At 36.9% G+C, this 16,126-nt stretch overlaps 1 protein-coding gene across 3 annotated transcripts in view; it reads left to right on the top strand.

The window, feature by feature from the left end:
• The window catches only part of PPP1R13B (protein phosphatase 1 regulatory subunit 13B), a 124,858-nt gene that overhangs the window by 75,720 nt on the left and 33,012 nt on the right, over positions 1-16,126 (top strand). For all 3 annotated transcript variants that reach the window (XM_027849175.1, XM_027849176.1, XM_027849174.1), the window contains exon 5: positions 15,329-15,430. In XM_027849175.1, coding sequence (XP_027704976.1) covers positions 15,329-15,430 — 102 coding nt within the window. The remainder of the gene's footprint in view (positions 1-15,328; positions 15,431-16,126) is intronic.

Below are 16,126 nucleotides of genomic sequence, written 5' to 3'. Positions count from 1 at the left end.
AGCTAGTAAGTGTCGAGTGTTTGGTCAGAGGCCAGATTTGAACTCAGGTCCTCCTGACTTCAGGGCCAGTGCTGTATCCACTGTGCCACCTAGCTGCCCCTAATGCTGTTCTTGTGAGAGGTATCAACTGGTTATTCAGTTGGACAGAAGACATATGATGTCTCGAGGGTTGGGGGGGAGACGCTAACTTGCTTCATATCAAACTTGGCTCAGCCTATGACTCCTGGGACAACTCCATTTCTTCAGCAGCAATCTTTTCATGTTGACAGCGCCTCCACCCTTTGGCCTCATCTTCCAGTTAAAGCCCATAAACTCCATTTCAGTAAGCACCCATGCCAGTCACATTCATTTCAAGCTTGGCTTAGCCCATGACTTCCCAAACTACTTCCACCTTTACTACTGTCTCCACCCTTTCCCCACCCTTTTTGGCTTCCTTTTATGTGTTGTCTTCTGTTAAAATATAAACTTCTTGAGGGTAAGAACTGTTTTTGTTTGTATTTGTATTTCCAGGGTAGCACAGTGTCTAACACATAGTAACGCTCTGGATAAATGCTTTATCTAACCATATTTTTAACAAACAAACCAAAAAAACCATATGCTATGAGAAGCATCTAAAGAATTCTTATATTCTTTCACTGGTTTTTTTTAACACCCACTCCCCTAAACTTCATTTCTGTTCTCTGAAGACCGTTAACCATTCAGCCAAATGCATTGCCACCACTCAGGAATGAATATAAATGAAAATTTTATTTGCTCTTTCAGGACTCTTTCGTAGATTAGGCTTGTTGCCCACAACTTAGCCTACTGGGAAAATGCTGCCACATTTGATTTGTATTCTTTCTCATAATGGAGAGAATTACCAGTAAACCAAGCAAAACAATCTTTTTCAAGAGCTAATGCTTTTTTCGAAAGAGGCCTGTTGGGCTTATGGAGGGGGCAAATCATTGTGGCTAGGACTGGCAGTCTCAGCTCCTGATGATGTTACACTCTTTTCATGAAAGATACTAACATTTTAGGGGCATGGTCTTGATTGTGTCATTTCCATTTAATGATGAAAGCCTCTTGTTCTTTATATATCTTATTAGAGGACCCGTCTTAGGTTGAACAGTTGTGTGTGTGTGGTCCTCTGTCATCTGTTCAGGGGTAACCAGGGCTCAGTAACACAAAAGCAGTTGTTTCTCAAAGGATAATGAGTGGCTTCTCCAGGGAGTTTACATCTGCAGAAGCATAATGGTCATTTAAGCTGGCCACGTGGTCATTATGAACAGGCACCTCCAGGATTACAGACCCCATAGGGTCATATGGACCCAAGGAGAAAGACTTCTAGAAAACTCATGTTAAATGTTCCAGGGCTATAGTGAATTCTAGTACCCATTCAAAAGAGGCCAATAAATACAGGCAGTTCTGCTGTAATGTGATAGGAGTTGCTAAAAATCGCCACACTATGCAGAATCATAACATAAAAACCACAGAGCTGAGGAAAATGGGATTAAGAGCACAATGCTCAAAAACTTTATTAGTGACACATAAAAGATAGGAATCTAATTTTTAAAAATGGTAGCATAGTATTATTATGCATGTTAATAAGAAATATATAAATACTACAATAAGTAGTGGCTTGGCCTCAGGCTACAAGATTGAGTTAGGCAGGCTGAAACTGCAATCCAGGGGCCATGATAGGAGTGGTTGTGGTGCCAACCAGCCTTTCTCTGCCCACAACTCCTCCTGCTCCTTAAGATATACAAGAAATGTGGTGCTTTACCTTGACAAAGACCAGAAGTTTACTTGTAGAAGTGAGGTTGCAGCTTGTGAGTTACTGTGAAGTGGTACACTTTTCTGCATTCTTATTGTCACGAAAGACGTAGTGCAGAAACGTACTTGAAATTTGTGTTATGCTCAAGATGTCCCTAATATAGCAATCACATTGGAACAGATTTGTGTTTTTGCAGCTTGTTTTATAACAACTGACTGTAATTCAATTAGTCTGTCAACAAGCATTTTATAGAATGCTCACAATTTGCCAGTCATTGAACATCCAAAGTAAGGTACAAATATATTCCTTGTCCTCATGGAACTCACATTCTAATAGAGGATAATTGGTAAAGAATTGTACTTGCAAGGTATATACAGTACAAATGGAAGGTAGTCCAGGGGAAAGTGGAAGGCTGAGGGGGTGGGGCAGACTGCCTCGCATAGAAGGTGGTATTTGAGCTGAGCCTTAAAGAAAGCCAGGAGGAGGAGGAAGAAGAGGAGGAAGAGCATTCAAGGCTTAGGGGTGAGGTGGCCATTGATAAGACATGGAATCTCAAGAGGGAGAGTTGTCTAAGAGGAACAACCAGAAGGCTCATGTTGGATCACAGAGTAAGTGGAGGGTAAAGTGTAAGAAGTCGGCAAAGGTAGGAAGAGGTCTGGTTATGAAGGCCTTTAGGTGCCAGACAAGAAGATTTTATATTTGATCCTGGAAAATTCCTCTGGTAGCTGAGTAGGTGGACTGGAGTAGGGTTAGGCTTGGGGTGGGGAGACCAGTTAGTAGGCCATTGCAGTAGTCTAGGTGTTTGATGAAGGCCTATGCCAGGGTGGCAGCCAGGTGTGTACAGAGAAGGGGACTTATAGAAGAGATGTTGTGAAGGAAGAAACGACAAGATCTTGGCAACATTTTGAGAATGTGGAATGTGTACAAGAGAGACGTGGAAGATGATGCTGAGGCTGCAAGCCTGGGAAGTTTGGAGAATGGTGGTATAATAATAAAAAACTATGGAAGAGGGAAGGGCAATTTCATAAATAGGGTCCATTAAAATGTCCAGAAGTGGATTATGGGGCCTCCCAAGCCTGAAGTTCAAAAATAGGCCTTTGAACTTCCATTTTGGTCTCCGAAGAAGCAAGTGTAAGTAGCTTATTGTGGACACCCAGCCTATAGGCAATAGCACCCATTGTAGTGAGACAGTAGAAAGGGCCTTGGCACCCTCGTTTGCAGGAAGCAGTTGTGGGTGGGCCCTGTCCAAATGGATGCTCTGGAGGTAGCCAGGCCCATTCTAGCCCTTTATTGCTGTTTTGATGGGATGCCCTCAGCTTCCCTTCAAGGATGAAGGGGTTGGGGAGCTGTTAATCCTGTTATTTGTGACCCTGGTCACCTAGGTTATTAAAAGTTGGAGATGAGTGTTGGAGTATTGAGAGGCAGGGCATTAATAGGGGAGGTGGGGGTGGGTGGGAAACAAGCATTCATTAAGCCTCTACTATGCACTAGGCACTTTGCTAAGTGTTATACAAATATTGTTTCATTGTAGAGCTTGGGAGTAACATCCGAAATTCTATACCACTGGTGGGGGTGGGGCTGGGAATTGGAGAAAGGGAAGGTTTATGAGCCAAGAATTGGAGTATGTGTGGGGTAATTAACTGCTCCCAGTTGGACAGATCTGGGACCTGATTGTGGGCCCTTTGGGCAGGGAGGATAGAAAAACTTTTAGGACTTTGGCAGGAATCTTCTGAAATTCTGAAGAGCTTCCTTGCTGACTGCTTTTAATCTCCTTGTTGGTTGCTTTTACCTGTTTTTGTTTTCTTGCAGACTGCTTTTACTTGGGGGCAAAAGGGAACAGAGGGATGGGGAATGGGGAGGGTGCTTCTGAATGTGTTTTTATTAAAGGAATTGTTTATCTGAATCCTCAGGCTCTGGGTGATTGATTGTACTAGACATGGAACCACATTGTGGCACCAGGCCTCTGTTTCCTCAGCTGTAAAATGAGAGGGTTGAATGTATGGCCTCTGCAGTCTCTTTCAGCCCTAGAGCCTTTTATACTGTGATCCTCTAAATGATGACTGTTATTCTTCTCATTTATTATTTATTAACTGAAAAAAAGTTGTTTGAATAATGAGTAACAGTGTATCAAACTGATTAGTGTTCATAGCTGGCTTAGTCTATTAGCTTTTTTCCTGTTGGCAAAATTCACTAGTCTTTTTTGTTCAGTGATAAGAATTAGCAAGACTTCTTTCCATGTTAGCTGAAGACCTAAAAAAAAGCTATATTTAGTTAAAACCTTATTTGTGACTATTAGTTGCCATAGCAATCCCAACTTTTGTGAATAGTAAGGAGGAAAATGGAATTGGATTTTATGAAAGAATTTACACTGAATAGCCATGGGGTTTGCTTTTTTATTCATAAGAAAAGGGACCCAGCAACTAACTTGTAACTTCAGAAATTTTGAAAGTTTAAGGTAGTAATGTTTTTTTTTTTTAAAGACCACATGCTTAATATATTTATTTATATAATGAGAGCGTGTGCACACACACTCTAAAACTTCAAGCCACACCTCAATAATCTTTGGGCATTAAAAAACAAAACAAAACACCAAAAAACAGCTGTGACCCTGGGCGTTCAGTATCTTTAAGCAACTCTCTAAGATTCTGATGTAGGTCTACATTGCCGGAGGGGATTTCTTTACTGGGTGTTCCTTATATCAATAAAATCACTGGTATAGACAAAAAAAAAAAGAAAACAAATACTTTTGATTAATGGCTTTAAATAGGAAGTATATGCCATCAGTCAATATTTGTTCTTTGTTTTTAGAATCATTACAATATGTTTTTCTTATATGTAATATGTTCATCCCTATAAACATGACACTGAAAAATATTACCTGAGGGGACAATAAAGATGTCTGATACATACCATATCTTGAAACTAATTTAGGATGAAAAGTTTTCATCACAAATAATTCTAGTACTGGATGAGTTGTTTCTTATTACCTTAGAAAATCTAATCCTTATAGTCTCCTCAAATGTACTTCCCTTTTTTGTTTTGACTATTTAATGAATCATGACATCACAATTTTCTAATTATAGGGAGAGATCTAACTTGGCTTATTAAAATTATATTTGAAAAGAATGTACAGAATGGGAAAATATGCCTAAATTGTGACCAGCTTTACATGGTTCCAAAAAATATGAACTATTATTTATATATAATGTATGCTTTTCAAGAGTTTTACATAATTTAATTTAATTTAATAAAGGTTGATTTAGCATCTTTTAAAAAATCATTTTCTCTTACTAGCCTGTAAAATTGTCATTGAATAATTTTATTTCTGTTCCTGTGAGTACCATTGACAAGTGTAATGCTTCCTTTTCATCCTTGCGTTAAATGCTATAAATATTTTTGAAATTTCATGTCCTAAATTTATTGTAACACTTGTTTACCTGCCTTTCTGGGATTACTCATTGTAAGTTGTGAGAATGCTGGAAAAAAATTAATGAGAAAGCAAGTTTTTTTTTTAATTAAGTAGAATATTTACTGCTTAGAATACTGAAAAAAGACTTAGCTATCAGACCTAGATTAAAATCCTAGCTTTGTCACTTACTATTTGTTTGATCTTTGGACAAGTCATTTCATATTTCTCATTTGTAAAATGACTGTGGGGGAAACCTCATTAATAAAAATAGCATATCTTGAAATTTATTCATATGCTTTACTTCTATTGTCTTCTTTACTCTTCACAGAATTAGACTAGATTGGAGGCCCTTCCAGTTCAAAACCATTTTAATCAAATTATTTATGTATATTGTAGGTATTAGAATAACAGTTATTTAGATTTGGACTTAATAAGATCAAGATTTACCTACATTTAGGTGATTTTAAAAATAGCCCTATTATCACATGATCATGGATAATTACAAATTTCTTTCCAGTAGGTATATTTGGTGCAATAGGTTAAATTATTATTGTGTTTTCACAGTTTATAAAATGTTTAATGCTTTATTAGGAAAAAGCAAGTTTAGACCAGTTTTGGTTGGAGTGTAGACCGTATAGAGAGGAGTGATGTGTTAGAAGACTGGAAAGGTAGGAAGGAGCAGGCTGTGAATAGCTTTAAATGCTAGACAGAGGAGTTTGTATTTCATCCTAGAGGTTATCAGAAACTCCTAGTGTTTACTGAGCAGGGAGGTGACATGGTCAGACAGGGCTTTTCTGTGGAGGATGGCCTGGAGGGGGAAAAAACATGGTAAGCAAGAGGACCCCAAATAGGAGGCTGTTGCTATAGGCCAGGAGAGAGGAGAGCAATACTTCATCCAGGATAGGAGCTATGTGAGTGGAGAGAAGGGCATCTATATGAGAAATGTTGTAGTAGAAATGAAAATTATTGATCATTAATTGGATATGTGGGGTGAATGAATGTACAGTTGAGGATAACACTGAAATTATAGGATGATTGGGGGAAAAGTGAACTTGTTTTCCTTTTATGTTTTTTTCTACTCACTTTTTGAAGGAGTATAATCTATGTATTGGAGAAGACAGGACAATAGTGGCTAATATGTAGTTAAAATTCAGGATAACTAGAGAAATGGTAAAATAATTACTGTTATTGGATTCAAGTCACCAGACATAGATAAACCACCTTCCAGGGTACTGTGAAATAATTACTAACTTATTGGATTCAAGTCACCAGACGTAGATAAACCACTTTCCAGGGTACTGAGGAATCAGAACAGAAGTTATTGATGAGGCTATACTGAGGGTGATCTTTGAAGAAATCAACAAGGCGGTTCTGAAGGAGGTCAGAATGACCCGATTCTTTTTAAAAGGGAAGAAAGCAGAGCCTACAAGCCGTAAGCCAGTGAGCTTGACTTCAATTCTCAGCAAAAGATACAACATATTATTAAAGGGATTTTTAGTGAATGTCTGGAAGGAAGGTAGTGATTACATAAGAGCCAGCATGGCTTTATCAGGAACCAATTATCCCACGATAACCTCAGTGCTTTTTAGAAAAGGTGGGCAGACTCCATGGTCAAGGAGTGTTTTAGGTAGTTTACTTAGATTTTATCAAAGCATTTGACAAAATCACTCACATGTTATTTTTTTTGTTAAAAATAGGAAGAGATTTCAGCAAGACAGTAAGTATATTGAGAACTAAATCACTGGACCAGTAGTAGAATGTCTCAGGGATCTGTTTGTAGGCCCTGTTTAAAAAAAAAAAAAAATTTAATGACTTATCAGATTTGCAGACGACACAAAGCCGAGAGAGATAGCCACCAAGGTTGATGCCGTCAGGATATAAAAAGATTTTGATTGCCTAAAACTGGGGTCAGAAAGTACTTTTGGCCCACCCCCTGTTTTTGTACAGCTGGGAGCTAAGAGTGTGTTTTACACTTTAAATAACATTTTGTTAAATGTTTGAACGTTAAATAACGTTCTTAGCTTGCTGGCCATACTAAAACAGGCTGCAGTGACTGGCTGGCCCTGGGCTAGATCATTTGGAGCCAAATCTATTAAGATAGAATTTAATAGGATCAAATATAATACCTTGCACTGGGATTAAAAAAAAAAAAGCAAAACGACTTCACTAGTACAAGATGAGACTGGAGTTGTGGCTAGAGAATAGTAAATTCATTATGAGTCAACAGTTACACGGTGGCTGAAATGTGTGCCACATTTTGGGGATGATATAAAGTGGTGAGGGTCCAGAGGAGGGCAACCAGAATGGTGGTGGTGGTGGGACCAGGAGTGAGTTAATTTATCTGTTTATTAAAAGTGCCTACTATGTGCCAAGCAATGTGCACTAAGTGCTAGAACACAAAGGCAAAAGTGAAATGATGTATAATATATAAATTATACACGTAATTATATACAATAACAAATTGTGTGTGTATATATATATATATATATATAATAGATAGAAAATTAATTACAAGGTGGTTTGAGAAGTGAGTATATTAGCATCTGGGGAAACTGGGAATGACTTATGGAGAAGAGAAGGAATAATAGATCTGTCCAGCCATTTGAAGTGATGGCATTTAGAAGAGGAATTGGATTGGTACCTTTTGTGACTAAGTAGAAACAATAGGAAAAATGGGTACAAATTGCAAGGAGGCAGGTTGATAGAAAATTTCCTAAAAATAAAAGGGATCCAAATGTTGAATGTCTTGCCTCAGGAGATAATGGGATCCCCTTCCCCACTAAAAATTTTCTTTAAATAAAGAAGGTGTGTGTTATAGTGGATATTCTTCTTCAGATAAAAGTTGGACTACATGTCTCCTTAAACATTTATATTCTCAATTGGATTCTCAGAATGATTAAATGGTTTTGTCATGGTGAAAATGACAATATTGGTTACATGTAAAAATTTTGTTAATGTTTCATTTTTAAAAATTTTGAGTTCTAAATTCTCTCCTTCCCTTCTGCCTCAGCTCCCTACTTGAGAAGGCAAGCAATTTGATATCAATTATACATGCGTAGTCAGGCGAAACATTTCCATGTTAGCTATGCTGCAAAAAAAAATACAGACCAAAAAAGGAGGAAAACAGTTTTAAAAAAAAAAAAAGGATGCCTCAGTCTGCATTGAGAGTTCCTTACTTCTCTCAGTGGAGGTGGGTAGCATTTTTTCATCATGAAGAATTGTCTTGGATGATTGTCTTGATCAGAGTAGCTAAGTCATTCACAGTTGGTCATCATACAGTCTTGTTGTTACTCTGTACAGTATTGTCCTGGTTCTGCTCACTTCACTTATATCAGTTCATCTAAGTCTTCCCAGGTTTTTTCTGAATCCCTGCTCATCATTTTTTTTTTTTTGTGAGGCAATCGGGGTTAAGTGACTTGCCCAAGGTCACACAGCTAGTACGTGTCAAGTGTTTGGTCTGAGGCTGGATGTGAACTTGGGTCCTCCTGACTTTAGGGCTGGTGCTCTATCCACTGCGCCACCTAGCTGCCCCTCATCATTTCTTATAGAACAATAGTATTCCATCACAATCTTGTACCACCGTTTGTTTAGCCCTTCCCTCAATTTCTAATTCTTTGACTTCACAAAAAGAGCTGATATAAATATTTTTGTGCAAGTAGGTCCTTTTCCCTTTTCTTTGTTCTCTTTGAAAAACAGTATTGTTTTGAATTTTTTTTCATTTTCCAATGAAAAAAGAACATTGGAATTTGAACCCAAGAGTTGGGTTCTAGTTCTGGCTTTTATGCACACTGGTTTGAACTTGAACAAATCACATATCTTTGGGCTTTAGTTTCTCCCTCTTTAAAACTGGGGGATTACTGTACATGATCTCTAACCTTTTTTATTCCTTCCCACATCCCCAACTATGATATTCTGTAGTTCAATAATGCTAAATGGCCCCTCTGGATTTTAAACAGATTTTTGCTATTGGCATTTTTTCAACTTAATAATGAAGCATATCTGACATAAAATCATTAAGCGAGAAGCACCCAGGAGGCAAAGTTTTATGTAAAATCATTAAGCTGGAAATATTGTTCTCTATATAAGAATTCGTAGGTGGAGTTCCAGCAGAACTTGTTTTTCCTTTTATTTTTTAAAAAGCATCACCATAAGGCTTCTAGATTGTACAGTAAATTTTTGCTATTTGAAATGGAAAAACTTGAGCATGAAAGAAATTTAGACTTTGAGTTTTTACAGCCACATTGTGCGATGACTAGCGTTGATAGATCCTTGCATTGCTAAGAAGGGCTAAGTCTAAGACATCTCCAAAGGTCTCATGATGGAAAATGCTATCCACATCCAGAGAAAGAACTGTGGAGTTTGAATGCAGATTGAAGCATACTATTTGCTGTTTTTTTCTTTTGTTTTGTTTTCTCTTTCTTGTGGTTCCTCCTATTGGTTCTAATTCTTCCTTACAACATGACTAATGTGAAAATATGTTTAATAGGAATGTATATGTGTAGCCTAAATCAGATTGCATGCTGTCTTGGAGAGAGAGGGAGAAAAGGAGGGGGAGAAATTTAAAACTCAAACTTATGGAAGTGATTGTTGATAAATCAAAATAAACTAATAAAAAACACCTCACTAATTTGTACAAATCAGTTTGAGATGTCTGTCTGAATTAATGAAGAGTCTTAGTTAAAGGATGGAGAACATTATTATCATCAAGCATATTAGAGAAACTCAGAATTAGGTTAGGTCTTATAATCAAGATGACCTGTTTTAGTGAATACTAAGTGATATGTTGTGATTAACATATCTATTTACATTGCTATGAGAAAAGGTATAAAAGGAAGAAATGTGGAAAGAACACAGACTCAGAAATAAATGAAAAATAAATATTTATTGTGTACTTATTACATGTCAAGCACTGCTGAGGGCTGGGGATACAAATGCAAAAATGTGACAGTCCTTGCCATCGAGTAGTGTATATTCTAATAGGGAGTGGTGAAGAGGAAGGGATGAAACATTTGGGTTTGGGAGGTCACAAGGTTGTTGAGTGAAGCCCTGGAGTTTGATATGACCTTTCTGATATTAATGGAAATATTGATTATAGATTTGATTGCATAGAAAGGAATAAAGAGAGGTGGAGCTGGGGTAGAAGAATATCAGCAGGGCAAGAAGAAGATGGGGGGAGGAAATATGAAGCATGGCTGGGGCCAACTTAATAGAGTTGGCTATATGACTTTCTGCTCACACACCGATCTAGACAGTTATAGCTGTCTAGGAGTAGAATTACAAAGGTGAATGGAGGTCTGCTAATGCAGGGGACCAGGTTTGGTTTGTTGTAACAAGGTAGTTTGTTACTTGTGTCAGTCTTCTTTGAACACTCTGCATAGTAGCTCTCTCTCTCTTTCTCCCTCTCCATTCCCTTCCCCTCCCCCTCCCTTCCGCAACAAGAATGTTCCATTGTTATACTTTCATGACAGGAGAATGTGAGGAAGGCTCTTGTATGTTAGGTGGACATTCTCTAGCAACTGTTTGGGTGAACATGGACGAACATTACACAAGTAGTAAGTGTCAGAGTTGGGATTTAAACCCTTGTTATCTGACACCAGGAAGATGAAAACCTAAACCATACCCCAATTCTGGAATTATATGGTATTGTCCTAGAAGACAGGGCAGCTAGGTGGTGCAGTGGATAGAGCACTGGACCTGAAGTCAGGAATGCTTATCTTTGAGTTCAAATCTGGCTTCAGACACTTATTAGCTGTGTGACCCTGGGTAAGTCACTTAACTCTGTTTGCCTCAGTTTCCTCATCTGTAAAATAACCTGGAGAAGGACATGGCAAACCAATCCAATATCTTTGCCAAGAAAACCCCACAGAGACACGAAGAATCAGACATGACTGGAACAGTGGAATAAGCCCTAGAAAACAGTACTTTAAGTAACAGAAATCCTTGCCTTGCAGTGCTTTTTCAGGTCTTCCCAAAGCAGTGTTAGTGGCTAGAGCATTTATTCATTTATCAACTGAACATGTGCGCGCACGCGCACACACACACACACCCACACCAGCTAATATAGCCTTCAAAGCCTTCTCCTCCTGAATGATGTTTGTCTGTTTTTCCACAAACTCTTCTTCGAGGAACCGCCAACTTGGCTCTTTTTTGAGCATTGTGAGGATGCCAGTGTGTACCACTCAGTCTGTCTGTTACTTCTTGCTTGATATATCGTGTTCCTACCTGCTTTCTTAGGATGCTGTTTTTCAAGCCCTTTTTCTAGTTCAAGACTTCTTCCTTTGAAGTGGGTTCCCTGTGAAGTTTAACAGGTAGTTTTACTAGGACAGAAGAATAGACCTTATGGTATAGCAATGCTACATTCATAGGATATTACCCCAAGAAACAGTAATGTCTAAAGGTATCATTAGTTATATTTAAGTCAAAAAAGATTTAGGTAAATAAATGAATAAGCATAACAAGTTGTTTTATACATACATGCATGCATGCATACACATATATACATATACACACAGTGTTATATATACACATATTATACACATATCTATTAGGTGCACGGTAAAGTTTATTTTAGTTTTTATAGTGCAAGACATATTGGATCAATAGTTTCTACTTAGAAGTGTGACATTGAACGGAATAATCCTGTGAATTTACCCCTGTTGCCATTATGTTTGTGGGTTTTTAGAGGAGTAGAGAAGGTGTTTATTGCCTTCTGCCTTTCCACAGTAGTTATAAAGAAGTATGTTTTTTTGACTAATGTGAAAATAGGTTCAATATGAATGTATATGTAGAGCCTATATGAGATTACACGCCATCTTGGGGTGGGGGGAGGGGAGAGATTGGGAGAAAATTTGGAGCTCAAAATCTCATGGAAGTGAATGTTAAACTAAAAATAAATTTTTAAAAATAACAAAAAAAAGAAAAAAAATGTTTTTCTTTTAGAGCAAGCAAGACAGGATAATTGAGATCTTAAGTGAAATAACTAGACATTGTTATGAAAGTGAGCCATGCCATTAGACTAGAGCTACTCAGGACTCTTGACAATAGAGATCATTTCCATGAATACTGACAATTTCATTGGCAAAGCTATTTCTTTTTTGTCTTATGTACTTCTTAAGAGTTAGTGCTGCAGGAAGCATTAGAAGATTTGTTATAGTCTCATGAAAGTTTTTCCTTCCTCTATTTTTTTCTTTTTGTATTGGGAGACTTGCTCTTAATCTACGAGGGAAAAAAAGTAGCCTTTTCTGCTCATTTATTTAATAATAGGGATATAACCTTGTATCTGATTGACAGTTTAACCAAAAGGAACTGTGTTGAAGATTACGAGGGAGCCTGGCTCGATCTCATTTGGGTATAGATAGTAAGAAGAAACTGAGGAAAATGGCTTTGTTGTTAAACTAGAAAGACAACCAGAGTGTTCCATTGAGACCTCCTGATATTATCTGGAGAATTTCAAATTTGGCAAAATATAAAACCAATGGTATAAAAAATTGGATATTTGTTTACTTAAAGTTTTAAAAAATTAGTTTAAAAGTCTATCTTGTTCACAGATTCTATGTTATTAAACATGGTTTATTTTCCCCATTTAACTATTTTAATTATTTTCTAATGAAGTTTTTTTTAATTCTGAACTTAACAAACACCAAATAAAGTTAATATTTCCATGTACATAATATAACAAAAAAAGAGAATCATACATTTAAAAAGTAAATTTCTATTATATGTGACTGGTTTTTCTTTTTAATTAAGAGATTGAAGATACTTTTTCATAGATGTCCAGCATGTCGGTGGTTCTTTCTGTCCTTTCTTGGGTTCTCTTCTGTGCATTAAAAATGTTTGCATATTTTTTTTTGGTCTTTATTTTAGATTGCTGTCTCAGCATGTTGGCTATATCATGTTCCTTCTAATCCCTTTTGATATTATAAATCACTAGTGATATTTGCACTTATCTTGAATCTTTTATATAGATTATTAAGGGTAAAATATAAAATATAAAAATGCACAATTTATTAAATGGAAATAACTTTTTTCTCTAGTCAAAAAAACTTTACACTCCAAAATCATAAGTTGAAATTTTTTTTTTGTTTGTTTGTTTTTTTAGCTTTTGTTGTAAGTTTTGGAAAATTACTGTAGACTGTTAAGGGAACTAATATTTTTGAGGGGAATATTGCTAGATTTGTAGAAGCTTGGAGGGATAGCTAATATAGTGGATGACAGTGATTTTTCAAAATTACCAACTTAGAACAGTGGGCTTCACTGAATAAAATGAAATTAAACAGGAATAAATGTAGAGTTGTATACCTGGGTTAAAAAAATCAGTTTTGCAGTTCATATGATAGGAAGCATAGCAAGATAATAATTCCCGTGAAAAGGACATTTTCGTTAATCAGTGGTTTGAAATGGCAATCACAGAAATGATCCTTGGCTACATTAAGAAGCTTAGTATTCAGAATTGGGGAGGCCTGGTTCCATTATACTCTAGTATGTGTAGGCCACATTTGGAGTGTTCTCTAAAACTAGTATTTTTGTATTGATATTAAAAATAGAAAATAGACTTTTGGTCTCACTGACCAACACTAGCTTTCCCCTTTTTTGGGTAGTAAAACTATCTTTTTTCAGTAGAAATTGCTGTATGAAGAGGTTTGAAACTTCCATTTTTGTAGGTGATCTCAGACTGGTTAAGCCCTCAAGGATTTTTATAATAACAAACTAGGGAAGAGATGAAGGAAGGAAACAAGTACTTATTAAGTTTAGCTTACTATGTGCCAGGCACTGTGCTAAGCTCTTTAGAAATATTATCTCATTTGATCCTCACAACAACCCTGAGTATGTGTTATTCTCATTTTGCAGTTGAGGAAACTGAGGCAGACAGGTTAATAGACTTGCCTAGGGTCATACAACTAGTAAGGATCTAAGATAGGGTTTGAACTCTGGTCTTCCTGACTCCCCACCCAACTCTACCTGCTATACCATCTAACTACCTCTGACTGGGAGATTGTATTGAGACTAGTTGTACAAATCTGAAGTTCTCCATGTATTTTTAAGCCATGAATTCTTAAGACTCCAAAGCCACTGCAAATATTCAAAGTATTTCAAAGAAAGATGTGTGTTACCAGTTACATGAATTTGTAATGAGATGGGTGGAAATGGAGGTTAGGCCAATAGGCTATTAAGAATAATAAAGAATAAAAAATAATAAAGCAGTATAAAGAGTCATTGATTTTATGGGCAAAGGATATAAGTCAAAGGGGATATATGGATGGGTGACCTGAAAGTGGGAGATACGTGTGATGTAGTCAGAGGGAGTCTCTTCTTCCAAATATCAACTATCGCTTTTGAAGCCATACTATATCTTTTTTTTTTTTTTTTTTTGGTTGGTGTGGTAATGGGAGTGGGCGGTTAAGTGACTTGCCTAGGGTCACACAGCTAGCAAGTGTCAAGTGTCAAGAGGCCGGATTTGAACTCGGGTCCTCCTGACTCCAGGGCCGATGCTCTATCCACTGCACCGCCTAACTGCTCCTCATGTCATATCTTATAGCAAATTCAAAGGTGACTTAATCCTATGGTATACTTTACTTTGATTCACTTAGTTTTTTTTTAAACTTTCTTGTGTAATTATCTGTCTTGATTTTTTTTTCATTGACTCATTTTAGTGTAGTTCTGTTTAGAAGAAGGTCATTAAATTTGTTTTCCCTAGGACAAAACACTTCCTATTTCATGTTTCAGTAACCTTAGCATATTTCTTTTTCTTGAGATTAGAATATTCCACTGAGAATTGAATACTGATTTTCATATCTTGGATATTTAAAAATTTTTGGCATCTTAAATTAGCCAAAAACCTTGAAAGTAACCATTCTGGGAGCCTAAAACAAAATTATCACATATAATTAAGCTTTGAAAAATTTTTCTAAGTCAGAGAAATCTTTTATAAGATTTTCTGCCTATAATATCTTATTCATCTGTGAATGAGAATGTTTTATTATTTTTCATTTAGTCACCATCATCATGCATTTGGGCACAATATTCTGATTTTCAGAATGTATTTTTCCCCATGAAGAATCTACCAGAGGGCAGTCTTTAGTGTAAGCATGCCAGTGTCTATAGTCTAACACCGTGCAATTCTAAGCACTTGGAGAAATACGTTTTAATGAGTGGTCTTTTCTCTGCAGGTGGGGAATCCGCGGGTTGAACTTACGCTTTCAGAACTCCAGGATATGGCTGCTCGGCAGCAGCAGCAAATCGAAAATCAGCAACAAATGTTGGTTGCCAAGGTAAGCTTTGAGATGAAACTAGGGAAAAGATTCGAGGGCCTTTAGTAGCTTACTCTCTGTTGTGATCAGTGTGATTGATTATGCTCAACACACAAGCACTCAGCACAGTGCCAAGTATTCCTGCCTTCCTCCATCTGACAGAGCAGGGCTCCTGAGGACTACATCTGACCACCAGAATTGAAAACAGCTATTTTTTCTTACCATTTTGTAACTTTCTTTTCACCTCTGAAGTAAATTTTCTCTGCTTGTCACAATCATTTCTCCCATTTACACTATGTTCATGCAGCATAAGAACAAGAAGTTGTCTTAATGGGGGTTTGTGCTTTGTGCAGTTAATAACTTCTAAAATGGGTGATGAAAAGCAGCAGCTCTTTCTTGGGGCTGCAACACTGCGGTGAGGTGGGCTGACTGGTACTGAACTTGGAAAGCTGGTTCGGCATATATTCTTTAGTGAAGCCAAAAGACTAAAAAAAGATTAAGTCCAGGTTAGAAAAGTTAACGGTTAGGACCATTTATACACAATTTTGTAACATTCTGAAAGCATTTTGAAGGTTAGCTTGTATTCAAATTATTGCCTCAGTCTGAAAAGAACTTCTAAGTAGAAAAATGCTTGTGTTTTTTTTTAAATTGACTGAATTCCTGTTAAATACAGCTTACTATTTACTTCTATATAAATAATAATAAATTTAAGTTTAG

The sequence above is a fragment of the Vombatus ursinus genome, unplaced genomic scaffold, assembly GCF_900497805.2.
Source record: "Vombatus ursinus unplaced genomic scaffold, bare-nosed wombat genome assembly UNPS02007284.1, whole genome shotgun sequence".
NCBI lineage: Eukaryota > Metazoa > Chordata > Mammalia > Diprotodontia > Vombatidae > Vombatus > Vombatus ursinus.
This window is presented reverse-complemented; position numbering and strand designations above follow the sequence as displayed.